Raw genomic sequence first — 18,552 nt, 5'->3', positions numbered from 1 at the left:
TCTTAGAAAACTGAGCGGAGAGGGGTAATACAAATTTCCCGTTATCTCACAAATGTTAGTTCTTATCTAAGAGCTAAAAATAGTTAAATTTAAAGAAGATAGGGTTAAAATACTATTTGTTTCTAATAACACCGTAAATGAAGAACCCATCAAATTAGTTCAACTAACACAAAAAATAAAACAAAATTAGTCTATATTAAGGTCTGTATATTATTTATCATTTGCTCATATAATCCATTAAATTCGGGTATTATTACAACTTGTGTGATAATAACGTTTTATTTTGATAAATCTATAATTCTTATTAAGAGCTTTTTACAAATAAAACAATCAAAATTGTCATTAAAATGCGCCAAATTAATTAATATTCGAATTAAAATAATGAAAAAGGCGTTTAGATCCTTATTGAGCAAAGATAATGACAGACAGAGAAGTGAAAAAGTTCATGCTTCAAATAGAATCCCATTGGGGAGACCCGTTATATGCAAACACTCAAGTAAATTCGGGAACTGCACTTACAAAAGAAACATGGGAATACGTGAATTCAAGATCTAAATCAATTGGTATTCTACTTAAGATGACTAGTTCTGATGGGTTGTGTGAATCTCCATTTTGTTTAGTAGTATACTCATCCGGTAAATCAATGAATACTTTAAACAGTAGTCAAATAGTTTTAGATGAGTTTATTAAATTATTTATGTCAAACCCAATGGTTAATAAGCTAAACATATTTCCATTAAACTATGGGAAAATTATATTTTTAGATGAATTGTTATATTTAGTAGAACGAGGGAGTTTAATCCTTTTCTCATGGAGCCAATCACAATTAAAGTGGATTCAAACTCCTATTCTCTATCTATTTAACACACTTATAAAGAATAGAGATTTATTCAAGCTAAATAACTATATTTCTTATTCAAGAATGAAAAGATCTGGATATAAATTTAGAACAAGTTCAAACAGAAATAATATTAAACTCCATGAAACAATGATCTCCGGCAAAAGTGCCCTTAGTCATATTGATATTGAAGAATATGGAAACTGTGGTACCAATGTTAAACGGATAAAAGCATTGAGTTCGATCAACTCTAATTCGGAAATTTATTTGATAAAGAATTTAAAAGGTAGTTCCAAAGAGGATGAGGATTATCAACTACTTTTCATATCTAGACAACCGTATGAGTGTTTCTTAATAAGAAGCAGTATAACTAAGGCAAATAATGATTTTATTGTGAGTGTAGTTTCAATAAACTCAGAAATCAGGCTTAAGGCATCAATTTACAAATTTCACTAGGTTTGTTATGTTGCGGGCAAATTCAATTGCTCTAAGTCTAAAAATCGCAATATTAGCGGGAATGCCTATTGTCTAGATGCTAATAAATAGCTATATCAACACGAGTGCTTTTAGGATGGCAAAAGACAAAACTAATGATGCTTTCTGCCAATGATGATCCAACATGTGAGTTGAACAATAAAAAATGCAATCTTTACCAAGAAAATAAAGTCGTGAATAATTGTTATAGATATAGGAGATATGAAAAGCATCCTCATGCTATTAGATTCGTTTTTGCGTGGATGCTTATAGCACAAGTACTTAGGAACTACGACACAGGAGCATTACCAGTTCTTCTTGGATTGATTTCCGATGAATTTGGATTGGACGAAATGAAACTCGGAGTTTTAGGTGCAGTACCGTATGTTTCTGCAATGGCAACTGCATTTATTATGAATCACCCCCTTCAAAAATATAGCCAAAAATGGATAATAGTTACTTCTCTATTTTTTTTATCTTTTGGACTTGCTTTACTATTATCTTCTACTTCAAGTACATTGTTATATATTTCAAGGATTATAATGGGATCTATGCAAGCACCTTTGAGCATTTATATTCCGGTTTGGGTCGATGAATTTACACCTCCAAACAAACTTACGGCATGGATGGGGGCATCACAAGTAACTATGATCATTGGTGTTGCTATTGGATATTTGATTACTGGATTTACTTTGAATTACCATAATGGATGGAGATATTCCTTGCTTGTTCCATGTTTATTACTATTATTAATGTCGATTTGTCTAATGTTCACTAAAAGTGAATACTTTAATGTCAAATATTCGAGCCATGAAAGCAATGATTTAGAAATAGAAATGGGCGAAGGGAAAATGAATTCCAGTAAAATAATCGGATTAGATAGGCATATTAAAGATGATGCAGTGATTCAATACTCAATCCCTTCTTCATGTTCAACTGAACTTGTTGAAAGTCCTTGCAACTCGATTGCTATATCAACAAAGTTTATTACCGTAGACAAATTGCAAGAAAATACCTCGAATATAAATAATATCTCTTCTTTTTCTTTTGATGCTCGAGTTCGGAAAATTTCGAATGATTTTTCTGCCGAAATGAAGCCAATGAACGGAAAAAGTAATTCAAATAATTTAAACGATTTGCAAAATGACGTTCCAATAAAAAAACCAATTATTCAGCCAACACTTACAACACATTATATTTCTATTTCGAGGTCACTTTCCCTTTCAGAATTTGCAAATGGAATGCCTCAGAACACACAACTTACAAATTCCGGTAATGTTATGTTTAAACAAGAAACTTTTGCAAATTCATTGTGCGAAGACGAACTGGGACTAGAAAATTCAAAATCCAGTACTTTTAAGAAATTAATTGCATATAAAAAATGGAAATGTTTACTAGCAAATTCAACCTATATGCTTTCAATCACCATTTTATCTGTTATTTATTATGTAGTGACTGCTGTACAGTTTTGGACAACAAGATATTTGCAGCAAATATATACAACTAGAGACGGAATTATTTTTATGTCATTTTCTGCGACTGCTGTGATCGCACCTACAACGGGGATTATATTTTCTGGCTTTATGATTGACTTCATCGGAGGATACAAGAGCAATCGTGGATTATTTTACACCATGCTTTTTTGTATGATATCTGCAACTTTCGCAACACTATTCGGCGTACTTGCACTTATCATCGATAATTTTACCGTTACAATTGCTGGAATATGGGGTTTGTTGTTTTTTGGATCATTTCTTGTTCCGCCCATCACCGGTATCAGTGTCGGAGTTGTTGAACCAAAAATACGGCAATTTGCAACAACGGTTGCAATGGTCACATATCACGTGTTTGGTTTCGCCCTTGGAAGCCTTTTACCAGGTGCAGTATTACAATTAACAGGTATAACTAGATCAGGAATGACTATAGTTTATGGTTTCTCAGGATTAGGTGTAATAGCCAATTTTTTCGCATGTATTATTGCATACAAAAAACTTTGTGCATCAAAAGAAAGCACATATTCATAGTATTTGTGACTTCACATTATATTCCACATTAGCAAACCAGAATATCTACTCCTACTTAATTTATATTCTAAAAAAATAATCAGTTCATTTTCATTCATTTAATTAATAACAATAGAGTTGCTGTTATTATTGTAGAGACAAATAATAAATTTGCCACACTTCTTTTAATGTCACTATTGTCTCTTAATACATTCTTAAACAATTGGTGGCTATTTTTTTTCAAAATCTTAGAGTTTGCTTCCAAAATTCGAATGTCTTCGCAATTAAGCAGTATTGTTTTAAGCGATTCATTTAATGATATTTTGACTTTTTCTGTCATTAAGTTTGCAAATTCAATCTTTCTAAGATTAATTTTTTGTAGCATTGCCTCGATTTGTATTTTTATATATTGAGATTCGTTAGAAATAATTTCAGTTATTTTCAAATCAAAATTTGATTCACATAAATTATTCTCAATTTTAAACTCCTGACCATTAGATCTGTTAATGTTTTCTACGACCTGACTCTTTGCCAGAATTATAGTTTTCAGCGATAGTTTTAACTCTCGAAAAATTTTGTCGATATCAAAATTTATATCCAGTTCATCAACAAGAAGAATTATAAGTAGTTTGTTGTTGTACTCTTTTTTCAGAAATATCTATAGAATAAATTATTTTCTTGATTTTGAAAAAAAATGAGTACATACCGTATATTTGCCTAGCCACTTTAATCTTTTAAAAGAAATGTCATTTACTTTATTAATGGCAGAATTCACGATCTTATCAATATATGAGCTAAATTTTACTTTAACGGAAAGAGGACAGTCTAAACCTAGTATAAAAATCCATAAAATTCAGAATTAAACTTACCTTTAACAAAATAAGAAATTCTAATTGAGAGATTACTTAATGAAAACAATCCCAAATAATCAGCCCTACATTGACTAGCTGAATTAAACATATTGTGAATTGAAATAACTATATTTGTTCATTGTTAGATTTTTTTTAACTTTATTTTGATTTAATGAAGGATAACATGCTCTTGAACTCGTCAATGTCAATTGATATGTGAAAACCCACAAGATAAAGACATAACGTTGTGTATTTACGTGGAAATTATCATCGGATAATTTGTAGAAAAGAAATGTTTAGGATTGAATTATTTTATAAAGTTGAAAAAAAATACATTAATTTGAAAGTATCTCAACCTTTTACCATTAGCATGCTATAATCGTCTATTATGCATTATGGTGCAAATAAAGTATTGTCTGCAGCAATCATGCCGCAGAACAAGTTTATGAGCAGTTATGCTAATAATAGCGTTCAAAGTAATATTTATAATTTCAATTCACATATAGAAAGCAATTATTATCAACCTTTATCTTCATGTACGAATAACTTGGATATAATTCAGGCAAACCAGCGCCCATTTATTTTACATAAACAATTTACACCGCCACAAACTCCAAATAATCTGCGTTATGCTTCTTTATCACCATTTTCTAGATTGGATAATTTACAGTTTAAAAGAGGACCTAATAATATATTAATTAAGAAATATTCGACACCAATTATTATGCCCTCCTTAACTTCAAGGCGTGATGGTTTGAATACGCCTTCCGTTTCATTTAAAAATTTTAACGAATTTCAATATTGTAATATACAGGGTTCACAATCATCCCCATATAATTCACATGCAGTTCCAGGAGCATCTGGCTCAAGAGAAACTCACTTTGCCTTTAAACAGTCGAATGTGATTTTATCAGATAATAAAATAGAAAAGAACTCGACTGAAAAAACAAGTACAGTTATACCTACAAATTATAATTTAAGTAAGAAAATATCGAAAGGTGGGAAATCTTCTATTTCTATTAATACCCCAAACTTACGATCAAACAATGGAAATGTTAATCATGGTGTGGCTAGGGGTGAAAACGCTCCAAAAAGTGCTCAACACAGCTCTTTTTTAAAAAATGTGGAGCAGTCGGATACAAAATATAACAATAATGGCACCAATTCGGGATGCCCCTCAGAAACTTTTTCCCAACTTACTTCAAACAATGAAATAATTGAGGTAAAAAAAGACTTAATAGAAAGAGTCCCAGATGCGAGTAATGGCGTTTTACAAAGATTAAAACCAAATGAATATATAAAGATGGATGACCTAGTACTGGAGCCCGCTACCCAGAGAGGATCATTCGGAGTTGTTTTTAAAGGCAGAATTAGGTCTGGGGTATGGTCTAATAAGGAAGTTGCAGTAAAACGGTGGAAATTTGATAATGAAAGCAGAATCACAGAAGAACATTTTAAATCACTTGAAAGGGAGGTTTATGCATATAGATTATTACGCCATCCGAATATTTGCTCCTATATCGGCGTTTGTTTAGAGCCAGGGTTTTATGCGATAATTACTGAATACCTCGCAAATGGAAATCTGTTCGAGCTATTGTATGAAAATAAAGTCTTAGTTTCTGCTTCCGACAGATTAAAAATCTCAAGACAGCTTTGTGATGCAGTAAACTTTATTCACCGAAACAATATGATTCATCGTGATATAAAAACGGCGAATATAATTCTTGATCATTCAAATAATGTTAAACTATGTGATTTTGGTCAAACTAGAACAATGAATATTTTAACAAAGACCAGTTCATTTGGAGTTATTCTGGATGAAAACGGTGGATCACCCAGGTATATGGCACCCGAGTGCTTTTATATTGGAAAGTCTATAGATGAAAAATCAGATGTATGGGCGATTGCATGTTGTTTGTTAGAAATTTTTGGTGGTCCCATACCCTTTTTTGAATGTTCTTCAAATGAAGAAGTAATTAACGCAGTAGTAGTAGAGAGAAAGAAACCCAAAATTCCTTCATGGTTTCATCCATCTATATCTAACTTACTTTCCAGATGTTTTGAAAGGAAGCCTTTAAATAGGCCGTCTTCATATGAAATTTTAATGATCCTAAATGGGTTAAATTCGGAAGATATCAGAAAGTATGGTATGAATGTAAAAAGGAACATCAATGGTGACTTGGAACCAGGAAATAATGTAAATTGCACTAATGGCAACATAGGGAATGGAAGGAGAATAGTAGGAAACTGTATAGGGGTAGCGCAGCAAAAAAGGATAGTCGTTAGAGCACCTACATCCGCAGATTAATTTAAGGTCTATAGGTTATGTTTAACTATTTTTATACTCAAAGTTGCTATTTAGTATTTGCAAGGTTTAAAACGAAGCGTCGCCCACGCATTCGAAGTCTAGTAGAAACCTAAACTCCTAGTTATCTAATTTGACCTTAATGTGCAAATGTGGCACACCCGTTCATTAATAATAGAAATAAGCAGGTTTTAGACATTCAATCATTATTGCGAACCTGAGAAAATCGTTTTATTGAAATTCATAAAACAATAAAGAGAGTCCGCATAAAACGCAAATGTTTTGTGGTTTGACGTTTAATTGTAACTAAAGAATAATCTCTTGTTTGCATTCTTTCCAGGGTAATATGTATGTACAAATACCCAACTATGCAAGAATGCGTCTCTAGTTTATGCGCAACACGACCAACAAGTCATTAACATCCGTGTTGGAGATACCTGCGCAGAAAAAAAATACATGTCTCCCAATATTTTCCATGAAACTATATAATGAAGCACGGAGTTTAATGGTAGTTCTATTTTGCAAGATGAAAAAAACTACCAAGCCAGGAAGAAGGCTTGGTGCGAGTGTACTTGCAAGGGAAAATTAAACTTGGAACTAGGAAAAACGATCGTTTAATAATCACGGTAAAAGTTAATAAACTGAATCTTTAATCCAATTGACTATAAAGTCGAGGTAGTGCGAAAAATAACTCATTTTCTCTTTCTAAAACGATTCCTATTCTCTATCTGTCTCTTTTCTTCTGCATTTTCAATGGTAGGAAATAACTTGGCGTTATCATCTGAATCGTATTCTATGTCGGCACGATCTCCCCATTCAACAAAATTACCGTATGAGACAAATTTCGCAGACTCCTCTTCAACATTATCATCATTAGTACGGGTCTCGTAATTTGCGCCAAATGAATAGTTACTAGACGTATCATCTTCGTATTGATTGTTAATATAAATGCCAGAATTAACGGCCTCGTTTATAATGTAACTGTTCTTCCTGTGGTTGAATCTTTTGACAAAATTAATTATTTCATCAAAAACCTGTTTTAAGGCACTATAGAGTAACTCAGAAAACAGTTCTGGCGGTAGATTTAAGTCAGAAATTAGGCATTCAACATGTTTAATTAGCAGATCTGTAGGATTCGAAATGTTCCACTTGAACCTATCGTTTATAACAACATCTTCATATGATTCATTTAAACGTATTTCGCAAATTAATAGTAAATTGTTTCCCGGGTTTACGTTCGATCCTAAGATCACATAAAGAAATTGTAAATATAGACTTTTATAGTTTTCTATCTCTTTCATTAACCAGTTAAATACCCTTTTCTTTTCATGATTACTCATGAATATAGATAGATGTCTTTCACGACTGAGGTTCTCAATGAAACCCCATAGCGTGTTTGAATCAGACGTAGACGACCAAATAAACTTCTCAGATCTGAAATTTTTTCCTTTTAACGTGGATAGAATCGCTGATGAATTCGGTTTTGAAATTGAAGAAACGGTGCTATTTTCAATTGAAAAACTTTCATTAAATGAGCTTGAAAGAAAGTGCCGCAGGTTTACAGATAATGGCATGAATATGGGCTCTAGAATTCTTAAAGTAAAATCGCGATTTTTATTCCCTGTTTGATTTCCATTAAATTCCCACAAACTATCTAATTCTATACATTCTATTAAAGTGTTATCATTAATAAAAGACGATATTGGCCCACTTTGAAAGTCTTCAATAAGAAATTTGTTGGTTTTCCTTTTTTTTCTAGGGCCTTTTGAGCATCCGATACATGAACTTAATAATATTATATTTTTCTTTAATGATTTGCCATTGGAAGAAACGCCAGTGAGTTTTGTTCCAGATTCATTTAAACTATGTGTTGCACCTTCTGACTCAGTTAGGTATTCTTGTCCTTCATTAAAATTTTTCTTTTCTAATTCAAGATGATTGTATTGGTCCGAATTTAAACGATCAAAGTTCTCAGTATTAGAAGAAATTGAATTGTTATTGAATTCATTTTCTGATATATTTCTTCTGGAAAGAGTTCTTTTCTTTTGAACTATTTCTCCGTTTTTTTTTGAATTAGAGATTTTCGGTGCTGTTAATGGGTCATGAGAAATTAACCCCAAATTAATCTTGTTATAATATTCACATAACTTATATACAACATCTTTCTTCCTATTAATTGAAATAGTTTTAGTACCAGGATCTCTTAAAATTATGCTTAAAATAGATTGATTTATTCCCGTTGTAGCAGAAATATGTGTTTGCCTTAGTCCTGTTGTACGTAAAAAATCAAATGTTTTGCTCGTAATTCTCTTAATATCTGCAATGGTGATATTTTCGAGTTGAATGTTTTCAAGAAGTTGGTCTTCAAATATTAGCTTCTTTTCGGGTATATTCGAACTTTGGGTGTTTTTTGTCGACAACTTGTTTGAACAGTTGTGATTTTCAATCTGCAATACATTTTTTATTTTTTTTCTACCCATTTTTAACAGAAATGATGCTCTAATAGAGTTGGCGCCATAAATTATTGAATCAATTAAAAAAAAAAATCAAAAATTACTTAAAAATACTAAATATGAAAAACTACTTTTATACAACATAAGGTTACAATTTCATAAAAAGGTGAATATTTCAGAGTTTAAACAATTCTCATTTATTTCAAACTTTTATTTAGTTTTTTTTTATTGATGTTTCTCCAATCACTTCATGTTCTCTCTTTTTTAAGGATCCCCACACGCCTGCATAACCCCACAAGCAAACATGACAAAAAAAACTCCAGCTCTATCAAATAATACGATGGAATTTAAATATATAGCTGTTTGTGTGATTTTATATTTAATTTGCGTCACAGTTGAAGCTAATTCTATTCATCATCGAATTAAATTAGATAGTTTCGTGGAGTACGACATATTTGATATTATCGTCAATTCAAGGAAAGCAGATGCAAAACCAAGGAGAAACTTCCCATTTATCAAAATTAATAACAGACAATCCAGTAATTCTCTTGCACCAGCTTTTATGAAAATCCATCATGGAGCTTGTAAAGAAGGAAAAAATGAGTACACTGTCTCTACATCATCTAGCCCAGCATTCGAGAATTGCAACCATTCACTAGCTAACCAAATCGAAGTAAATAGCACTGGTTCGATATCAGTGAAATGCTGCAGTACTATTACTTCACCCAACATAATCCCACAAATTAATGTAACACAAACTATTGATTTAATCAATTAGCCATTCATGGCATCTAAATTAAATAATATATAAAGCCATTAATCAGAACTATCTTAGAACTACTAATTAATTGGGTACACCTTTAATCTAAACATTGTTACGTTTCGATGACTCAGCTTCAACATTTCTGCACGCAAAATGGTAATATGAGTATATATACTGTGGTACAAGGCTATCTGGGGAAATATTTAGATCTTGATTTATTACTCGAATTAGAGAATTTTTGAATTCATTAAAAACATTACTCATAGTGGTATTAAAAACATTTTGAGGGGCACTGGAATAACAATAATTTTTTTTTTCCAACGAAGCTTTTATTAAACTTCTCATGGCACTCGACATAGACAGTATTGTATCCTCACTTAATTCACCCCTTTCTAATAATTTGCAATTATTGAAGTTGTAACATGCATCAGTTTGTCTTTGAGGCAATTCATTTTTTCCCTCATAAGCCTCTTGACGTTCTTTCATATATAACTTTATATTTATATGTTTGAATTCATTGGTTTTTTTTGGAATTTTGGTTGAGGCAGTTGAATTGTTGTCGAAAGGTCTAAATGTTTTTATTTCTATAAAATTTTTTTCGTAGGGCTGCGTTTCCTCTAAATGATGCATTTTATTGTTATAAATGTTTTTTGTCGCTTTGTCAATGTATATTTCCGGTTTTGGGTTTAGATTTGAAAGCAAATATTCTGTTAAATCACGGCAAAAAGCAAATATGCCCAATTCAATGCACCGTTGTTTATATTTCTCAAGTTTTTTGCTTATAGTTGGCCAATTTCCACTGTATCCTAACGATAGTTTTTGGAAAACATTCTCAGCTTGTATCATTAGTTGTGTGTTTGCATATTTCCTTGCGGAAAGTAGTTGTTTTTTATCTGCGTATCGTACTCTTTCTTTAATGTCAATTGAGAAGTCGTTTAATACACTAATATTAGCTGAAGGCTCACTTTTATCCTTGCATATTGCAAAGACCGATTGAATAACTTGAATTATTAAAAGTAAAATTAAAACGTTTCTCATAGCTGGATTTAAATGAACCAGGAGACAATTAATCAATACAATACCGAAATCATAGTTGAATTTCGAGCGCGGCTAGAGAAAAAAGAAATATAATATATTTAATATAAAATATATTGTGTTAGGAGCTCTAGTTCGAAGATCAAGTAGTAACCCTAAAACTAAAATGCATCTTTCGTTGCCAGTGCAGGCTTGTACTGTTCATCAAAAATGCTAATACATCTATTAATAGACTCTGAAATTCCTTCCGTAGATTTTCCATTTACCAACTTTGGTATATTTTCACTTTGGTCCCGTAAAGCAATAATTATTCTTGCAAGAATCAATTGAGAGTGCTTAGAATCAACAATTATTCTACGGCTACTAATTTCCTTGATACGAATGCTTTGTAGCTTTTCAACATAGTCTTCATATAGAGATAGCAACGTAATAATATCTTCGAATTTAGCAGAAAAAATTCCCTTTTTTTGTTTATCTTCTATATACTTCAAAAGCTTGGTTGCTTTATTGGAGATATTGTTAGATGATTTTAAAAATGAATCGATTGTTATAATAGTCTTGTTTAACTTTTGAATGTCGTCATTAAGAGACTTTAGTACTACAACGAAAGAATTTAGTGTTTGATATGTATTTTTCAACTTTCTTTCTTTAATCAGGAGCGCACGCCTTAAAGCTGCGCCTGGGCTAATTTGGTCCAGTTTCTCCTGTAAGTCATTTAATAGTATGCTTATGCATTGGCTAAGTCCAGCAATTGAGCGCTTAGCGTTGGTAAATTCTAAGAACGTCATTCCAACAATGTGTTTATTATCATTGGATAGAGCATATATTAAATTTCTAATTTTCGTAGCAATATTACCTGAATCGATATCTTTCCCATCATCTAAGGAATTATTGGTAAAATTTCTAGAAGGGTCGTTGATCGATTTATCAGTAAACTCGTTAAAAGTAACTTCTCCAGGGCTTTCATCCTGTAGTGTAATTGGAAGTTCCTCAACAAAATATTGTTTTGAAAGATTACGAATTTCACCAGTATTGTACTCATTAACCTTTGAAGCAATAATATTGCAGAGCTTACCAACCCAAGAATAAAATTGGCTTTGAGTAGGAGATCTTACCCCTCTTGCAAGCGCAAAATAATGCATTAAGTCAATGCACCTTTTGGTAATGAAAAAAGGACCCATGAATGTAGCAAAAGTTATAGAATCTTTATATGGAAATATGTTTTTATATGGTGAAACTTCGGTAAATACTGTCTTAATTGCTTTTTCTACGTTTGAAGTTAATAGATAAAGGGTAACATCATCTAAACCCATTGGCCTGAAACCACTGGAAATCTTCCTCGCTTCACAATCCTGATAATACTGTTCTAATATTGAACTAACGTCAGCAGGGTCTGGTGGATGGAAATAAGTTTCCGCTGGTTCCATAATTGTTTTAAGTTTTTCGCCAGTCATTGGTAAAGCATTGTAGCCAGATTTATACCCTGCCTCTATAACCCTGTGCATTTTTTTCCATTGTGAAAAATCGACCATCACTCCTGGTATCCACATAAGAGCCTCCTCGTTTGGCTGAATCAAATATCTAATTGTAACATCAGGATATTTGGAAATTATTTGTCTTACAACGGAAGTTGATGAAACCATATCTGAAAGTATGCCTAATGATTGTAAAACAATATAATATAATGGAAGCTGATGAGGGCTTCTATAGTCTTCGCCCTCTAAAAAGGAAGTATTTCTCTTTAATCCTCGTGGCTCTTCTGCGGATATGAAATCAATGACAACGTCTCTTGGTGTTTTTGCCTTTCCTACAGCAATACACCGTTTAATTGCAGTCTCAAGATCTCCAGCAGCAATAAAACCACCATCAACATGATAACCTAGATTTCTCAAATATTTGATCGGGAATATTCCTGGAATGGTGCCTGAACCTATAACTGCCTCTATTATTTCCTCAAGCTCTAATTGTTCGGTAAAGACGTGTGCAGTTCTATCAGTGTAACGCATTGTATTGGTAAAAAAAAGTCTTTGTTTATGTTTTCTATGTAGAAACAGCTCTCTTAATAACTTTCTTGCAGGAGAATTGTCGCACAAATATCTAAACGGATTTCTGGCACTAATCCAACCTTTAAGAAATGAGACTGCCCATCTTGCATAATTTTTTTTTAAAGGAGTCTTACATGTCGTAATATCTTTTTGCCTTGCCATTTTCCAAAGTATCACAAGCTCAGTAGTCCATGCCAGCTCTTCACCAGGTGGATAAAATTGAGAAGCAAGTGCATTTATTGCACCAACCGAAGTTCCCCCTACAAGATCCCACCTAAGTTTTTTCCCACTATCGTGGTATTTTTGGGCGATGCCACGTACAACACCCGCCTGCCAGGGGCCTTTGTTGGAACCAGACGACATAATTAGTGCATAACATACATTATCATGAGCATCTTCTAAATGGTGACGGTTTGGAATAGAAATACCTTTCTTTGAAGATTTACAAATAACCGAGCATGAAGTAATAAAAAGGTAAAAAGAAAAAAGTTGGAGTATACGCATTATTAAATACTGACAATTTCGTTAAATTTTGCATATCAACGCATTAGAGTAGTTTCTCCTTTTTTTTCCTTTATACTAATTTAGACTCACATGAATAAAAAAAAATTCAGAGCGGTAACTCTTATCTTGCTTATGTATTGTCGTTGAATCCGCCTTAATGTCAAAAAAAAATATTAAGTATTACATGTTCCTAAAATTAAACTTTTTATATGTATTTAATGTTTAATTTCAAAATATTAATACATGAGATTCGTACTTAACGATTAATTTGTTATCAACTCTTTCTATTATCATGGTTTTTAGCCACTACAGAACTGTTAAAAAATTATTTTAATTCAAATATCTTTGCTTAACGTACATAATATGGCTTTCTGGCATTTAAAGACCTAATGTGACTATATAAATTGAATCCCATTCCAAATAAAGAAATCATTACTTGCAAAATAGACATTACTGTGGAAATTGTAACTGAAATAGTTACAGAATTTGCAACAGTTGATGCTGCCACAATTTGATTACTTGCAGTCCTAGCAATCAAGGAGTTTGTGATCTCCGCTCCAACGCCCGCTAGGACACTACCTGAGGAATGCGCTATTATTGTACTGGCAACTTGGCATGCAGCCGCACATGCAGAATCTGAAGAAATTTGAGATATGACGCCGCACATGGTTTCTCCTGCAGTACTCGAGGCTAATTGACACGCAGTATGGCATGCTGCGTCGGATGCAATATTACCTGTAGTTTGGCAAATTGCCTCACTCATTGCATGGCAAACTGTCTCCCCTGCCGTTTGGCACGCAACCGTTCCTGCAGTGTTACATGCTGCATGAGACACGGCACTGCACACTTCATTAACTATTGTTCCAGATGCAGCATTACAAACGATATCATTAACCACCGCTTCTATAAAAACATGACTTTTCGTTTTAAAAAAATATTGATAAAGGAAAATAACTAAACACACATAAATTTTCATCGATATATATTGCCCAAAATTTAAAATGAAAATAAATGGTTTATTTCTCCTGTCAAAAACTTGATCTTGTCACTTGATTTCGAGGCTCTGTGCCCCCCCCCCGCCTAACATCTTATTTTCGGATGCAATTTATATCGCTTTCTTGATATGCAGATAGCATTATTAAAGGTTTTATAAATTTAAAATACAAAACTCGATACAACTATTAATCAACTTCTAAATTTTTAATTAATAAAAAAATATATTTAAGGAAAAATAATTGTCCCTAGTTCAGAAAAAAAAATTTCAACTAATTTATTAATTCTTTGTAACCTAGAGCTATTAAATTACACCAATAATGACTCTTGTCTTTTGGCTGCACAATAACCACGTTGTTTGGTTGTATATTCAAGCATTTTGCCGTGTTATGACAAAATGATAACTTTAAATGGGTTATCTAAATGTGTTTATTTAAAATATCTCTGTTAAATTTGATGTGATTATTTGCTTAAACATAAGTTAATAGCTTTACAACAATTTAGATCATATTTTTAATGATGGATACTTGTCTCTAGCAGAAATACTGCATTTTCTGAAGTATTAGATTAATATATTATTCAAATCATGAATTGGTATATTAGTGCTTGGAAAGATTAAGGTATTTATATCCAAGAAAAATCATAGAAAATTGCATTGGAAGAATAAAGTGAATTGAATCAGATTTATTTTTGAATATTTCCGTTTAATCTGAAATATTGGCTTCAAGCTACTAATTACTTCACAAAATGCAATTTCCTTTGTTTTGACTTTCGTCTATATTGAGAATGCAATGAAATACCCATCGAAAAAATACTTGTTATTTGAAAAAGATAGTGTGTTGTATAGTGTGTATTTAGCCTGAATGAATCTAAATCAAATTCATTATCTTCTGGCTGTTCAAGCTCGTATAGTTTATTATGGAATGCTTCATCAGTTGAAATTGTCTTTTCTGAACGAAATGAAATATTTGGGTTATTGACATTTATATTAATACTATATCTCTGAAGTGGACTGAAAATTTTCGTTGCAAGAATAAGGTCATTTGTATAGCTATTTCCTTCATGATTTGTCAATTCTGTACTTATCATTTTTGTGCCGTAACAAAATGGCTCTAACAATATGTTACAATTATTCTCATTCTTAATTTCATTTCTTTTTTTAACTACTAAATCTTGATCTGTTCTTTTAATATGTGCACTATCATAACCTACTATATTCTCTGCTCTATTTTGTTTGATTTCAAACACTCGATTATTTTCGGCATCAAATAAGGAGTCTATAGATAGATTCATTATTTTTTTGAAATAATTTATATTATCACTGTCAAGAGATTTATCCATATCATTGCAGTTCGAAAGTGTAGGATGAAAAGCAAATTCGCAGGGGGAAACCGAACCATGATAGTCTGCTCCAATAATAAGTAGATTATTGACCTGATCGCTATCTTTACTAAAAAATTGGCTAGACAAAAATGACTGCAGTGATAGATCCATAGAGTGACTGATATGTTGTATATTTTCCGTCATCCCATCAATAGTACGTATAATTGAATAAAGCAACATAAAAGGCCCAGAAAACGACGAAATAAAGCAATCTGCAAACTCATATATAAAAGAAAGTAAGAATATTACAAAAATCAGTTTGTTCATTCTCTAACTGTTTTTTGTTTGATTTAATAATTATTTTAATAAAAACAATTAGCGCTAAACATGTATAAATTAATTATTAATCAAATGCTCACTTCTACGCAAAAACTTGATTCTTTTTAGATATGTATACACAAAATCGATTTTCCCCTAAATCTAAGAATGATAAATCGAAATTTTGTGAAAAAAACAAATTAGACGAGGTTGATGATGTTTCCATTAATGGAAAAATTCATCATAAAAGCGAGTGTTCAATTGAAAATTTTTGGTTCGATTATAGAATATGGTGTATCTTATTTAAAGTCAACTTAGAACAGATCAGTTCAATCAATCAATTTATTTCAAATAATATTTTGAATGCAGAAAATGATTATGTACATATTGAGTCAATAATTTATAAACTAGAAAAAAAAAATTCAAACAATAAATTAATTAGATTTGACTTTGAGAGATTCAGGCCAAATATCTATCAAAAAAATATTTCTTATCCAAAAATACCAAAAGGTTTTTATGGTATTGACAACTTTTTGGAACTAATAGAAAAAGACTTTAATTACAACATTTCAAGAAGAGAATACAATGAATTACTAACAGTCTTGACCCTTGATTCATTCCCATCAATTTCAAGTCTCAAAATAATTGATAAACTAGTTTTTGTTACAATCACTATATGTGAATACCTTAAATGCAACTATTTACAAGGAATGCATGAAATTGTTGGTTGCCTAGCTTTTCTTCAAAAAAATCCAGTTCCGATTAACTACCATATTATTTTATCGATTGAAATAATCAATAGATGGGCAAAATTCCTAATTCTTCCAAATCTGTTCAAGAATTACAATACTTTACTAAATGGAAACAAGATTCACAAATTAGAAAAAGATAAGAGAGATCATGCAATTATTGAGGCTGAAGATAATGAAAACGTTATTATTGGATTTTTACACGATTATTTTATTTCTGACCAATTCAATGAAACCAAGGAATCAATCTATAAAGATATTAATGAAAATTTGCAAAATAGTTGTTTATCTGATAATAGCACCAATACTAATTCAGAAATGAAGTTTTCACAATGCTTTGAAAATGAAATATATGAACCAATATATCAAAATCCAAAGATAAAGATAAACGCAATTGAACAAATATTAAATATTTGCAATGAATTTCACTCGTTTGGTTGTTTTCATATTCCCAATATTTTTAATGAAATTGAGAAATGTATCGAATCAAATATTTGGTGCTGTAATGTATTTATTACCTGCGGAAGTTCTCTTTTTATTGAAATTGAAAATGTACTTCTCTTTTGGTTGAATCTAATCTTTTCAAGCTCTGAAGTAGATTATAAACCTCCATTCTTCCCTAAAATCCAAAGTCAATTGCAGTTAGCTGCGTTTTTAATTGTACTACTGAAATCATTAGAGCATCAACTAAGAAATGACATTTACCTGATTTGCACGGATAGATTCAAGCTAGACTTGGATTTAAATCTACGAATTGGTATTGTTAGTATATTGAATCCATTTTTAATACCAAACAACAATTTAGAAAACACAGATTTTAGTAAAACAATCCAACATAGTCCTTTTGAAGAATTTATTGGAGAAAAAAAATCGTTATTTTTAGATTTGTTCCAAGTAATTCTTGCAATGGAAAGCTTGCTTATGTCAACTCCAATATCACTACAAAAGAGAGTCATAAATACCTTAAATAATTTTGACTCTACTTCTAGTTTTGAAGAGGCTAAATTAAAAAATGTCTTTATTAATTTTATTGAACCAAAAGAATTATTATATTACGACAAAGATTTTACAATAAAAAATAAAAAATGTTCAGATGGTATTGTAAACATTATTTCAGGTAAAGACATTGTCCTAATAGATATTTTATCTAGTTTTTATTTCGATAATGCAATTGACTCAGATTTAGATAGATTAATAAGAAGATTAGAAAGTGCGGAAGAATTTATCAAATTTAAAGAAGGAAATACAGAAATTAATTATGAGCTTTCCAAACTTTTTGACGAGGAACTTCTGTCTATTTTATTACTGCCCATGTTACGATTCAGTTTGAAAACAGCTAGGATTGTAAAAATACCACTTGAAAAAGATAAAAAATGTATAAATAGCCAAGCCATTTTTCAATTTTTAGAATTTGCCTCTAGAAGACAACGTGCATTATTAATCCAACAAAGACCATCCATTTGGATAATATATGGGCCAAAAAACGAATTAAGAGACGAATTTGCTTATAAATTAATAGAAAATGGGTTAATAGGCGTTCAATTAATTGATACAAATAAAGTTTTTAATGAATTACTCGAAAAATGTTATTTTCCAAATAAATTTGATTTTTTTATGAATATTATCAAAGATGTAAAAAGTAATTTATGTTTGGCTAACAATAGAACAAATTATAAGAGCAGAGCCTTATTAAAAATTAGCACTATAAGGAAAAAAAATATCATAAAAGAGCCTTTAATTACAATAAATACGACAGATTATAACCAAAATAGAAAAGTTTTAAATAGTGAGTCAAAATTGAACCATGAAAAACAAGAATACTTAAATGTGAGTAATAGGATAGTAAAGTTCAAGCCAAATAGAAGAAAAATGTATTATAAATAAATATATATCGTATT

The 18,552-nt window shown here is 31.2% G+C and overlaps 11 protein-coding genes across 11 annotated transcripts; 5 read left to right on the top strand and 6 right to left on the bottom strand.

Moving 5' to 3' along the window:
* Positions 1–418: 418 nt before the first annotated feature.
* Positions 419–1,294, top strand: cubi_03016x5 (uncharacterized protein; the record flags this gene model as incomplete). Its single annotated transcript, XM_029020029.1, has 1 exon — positions 419–1,294. The coding sequence occupies one exon, from the start codon at positions 419–421 to the stop codon at positions 1,292–1,294; it is 876 nt and encodes a 291-aa protein (XP_028876030.1).
* A 137-nt stretch (positions 1,295–1,431) lies between these two features.
* Positions 1,432–3,336, top strand: cubi_03016 (major facilitator superfamily transporter; the record flags this gene model as incomplete). The annotated part of the gene is made up of 1 exon (XM_029020028.1): positions 1,432–3,336. The coding sequence occupies one exon, from the start codon at positions 1,432–1,434 to the stop codon at positions 3,334–3,336; it is 1,905 nt and encodes a 634-aa protein (XP_028876029.1).
* A 94-nt stretch (positions 3,337–3,430) lies between these two features.
* cubi_03015 (uncharacterized protein) lies at positions 3,431–4,275 on the bottom strand (the record flags this gene model as incomplete). The annotated part of the gene is made up of 3 exons (XM_029020027.1): positions 3,431–3,973; positions 4,022–4,140; positions 4,185–4,275. The coding sequence occupies 3 exons, from the start codon at positions 4,273–4,275 to the stop codon at positions 3,431–3,433; spliced, it is 753 nt and encodes a 250-aa protein (XP_028876028.1).
* Positions 4,276–4,593: 318 nt separating this feature from the next.
* On the top strand, positions 4,594–6,474 carry cubi_03014 (protein kinase domain-containing protein; the record flags this gene model as incomplete). The annotated part of the gene is made up of 1 exon (XM_029020026.1): positions 4,594–6,474. One exon carries the CDS (start codon positions 4,594–4,596, stop codon positions 6,472–6,474), a length of 1,881 nt encoding a protein of 626 aa, XP_028876027.1.
* Positions 6,475–7,163: 689 nt separating this feature from the next.
* On the bottom strand, positions 7,164–8,951 carry cubi_03013 (uncharacterized protein; the record flags this gene model as incomplete). The annotated part of the gene is made up of 1 exon (XM_029020025.1): positions 7,164–8,951. The coding sequence occupies one exon, from the start codon at positions 8,949–8,951 to the stop codon at positions 7,164–7,166; it is 1,788 nt and encodes a 595-aa protein (XP_028876026.1).
* Positions 8,952–9,228: 277 nt separating this feature from the next.
* cubi_03012 (uncharacterized protein) lies at positions 9,229–9,702 on the top strand (the record flags this gene model as incomplete). The annotated part of the gene is made up of 1 exon (XM_029020024.1): positions 9,229–9,702. One exon carries the CDS (start codon positions 9,229–9,231, stop codon positions 9,700–9,702), a length of 474 nt encoding a protein of 157 aa, XP_028876025.1.
* An 87-nt stretch (positions 9,703–9,789) lies between these two features.
* cubi_03011 (uncharacterized protein) lies at positions 9,790–10,725 on the bottom strand (the record flags this gene model as incomplete). Its single annotated transcript, XM_029020023.1, has 1 exon — positions 9,790–10,725. One exon carries the CDS (start codon positions 10,723–10,725, stop codon positions 9,790–9,792), a length of 936 nt encoding a protein of 311 aa, XP_028876024.1.
* A 158-nt stretch (positions 10,726–10,883) lies between these two features.
* On the bottom strand, positions 10,884–13,271 carry cubi_03010 (secreted alpha beta signal secreted patatin like esterase; the record flags this gene model as incomplete). The annotated part of the gene is made up of 1 exon (XM_029020022.1): positions 10,884–13,271. The coding sequence occupies one exon, from the start codon at positions 13,269–13,271 to the stop codon at positions 10,884–10,886; it is 2,388 nt and encodes a 795-aa protein (XP_028876023.1).
* Positions 13,272–13,620: 349 nt separating this feature from the next.
* Positions 13,621–14,247, bottom strand: cubi_03009 (uncharacterized protein; the record flags this gene model as incomplete). Its single annotated transcript, XM_029020021.1, has 1 exon — positions 13,621–14,247. One exon carries the CDS (start codon positions 14,245–14,247, stop codon positions 13,621–13,623), a length of 627 nt encoding a protein of 208 aa, XP_028876022.1.
* A 752-nt stretch (positions 14,248–14,999) lies between these two features.
* On the bottom strand, positions 15,000–15,827 carry cubi_03008 (uncharacterized protein; the record flags this gene model as incomplete). The annotated part of the gene is made up of 1 exon (XM_029020020.1): positions 15,000–15,827. One exon carries the CDS (start codon positions 15,825–15,827, stop codon positions 15,000–15,002), a length of 828 nt encoding a protein of 275 aa, XP_028876021.1.
* A 209-nt stretch (positions 15,828–16,036) lies between these two features.
* Positions 16,037–18,538, top strand: cubi_03007 (uncharacterized protein; the record flags this gene model as incomplete). The annotated part of the gene is made up of 1 exon (XM_029020019.1): positions 16,037–18,538. One exon carries the CDS (start codon positions 16,037–16,039, stop codon positions 18,536–18,538), a length of 2,502 nt encoding a protein of 833 aa, XP_028876020.1.
* Between the last annotated feature and the right edge of the window lie 14 nt (positions 18,539–18,552).

This window comes from Cryptosporidium ubiquitum (assembly GCF_001865345.1).
Source record: "Cryptosporidium ubiquitum isolate 39726 chromosome Unknown contig_18, whole genome shotgun sequence".
Taxonomy (NCBI): Eukaryota; Apicomplexa; class Conoidasida; order Eucoccidiorida; family Cryptosporidiidae; genus Cryptosporidium; species Cryptosporidium ubiquitum.
The sequence above is the reverse complement of the archived record's forward strand: the minus strand, read 5'-3'. Positions and strand labels throughout refer to the sequence as shown.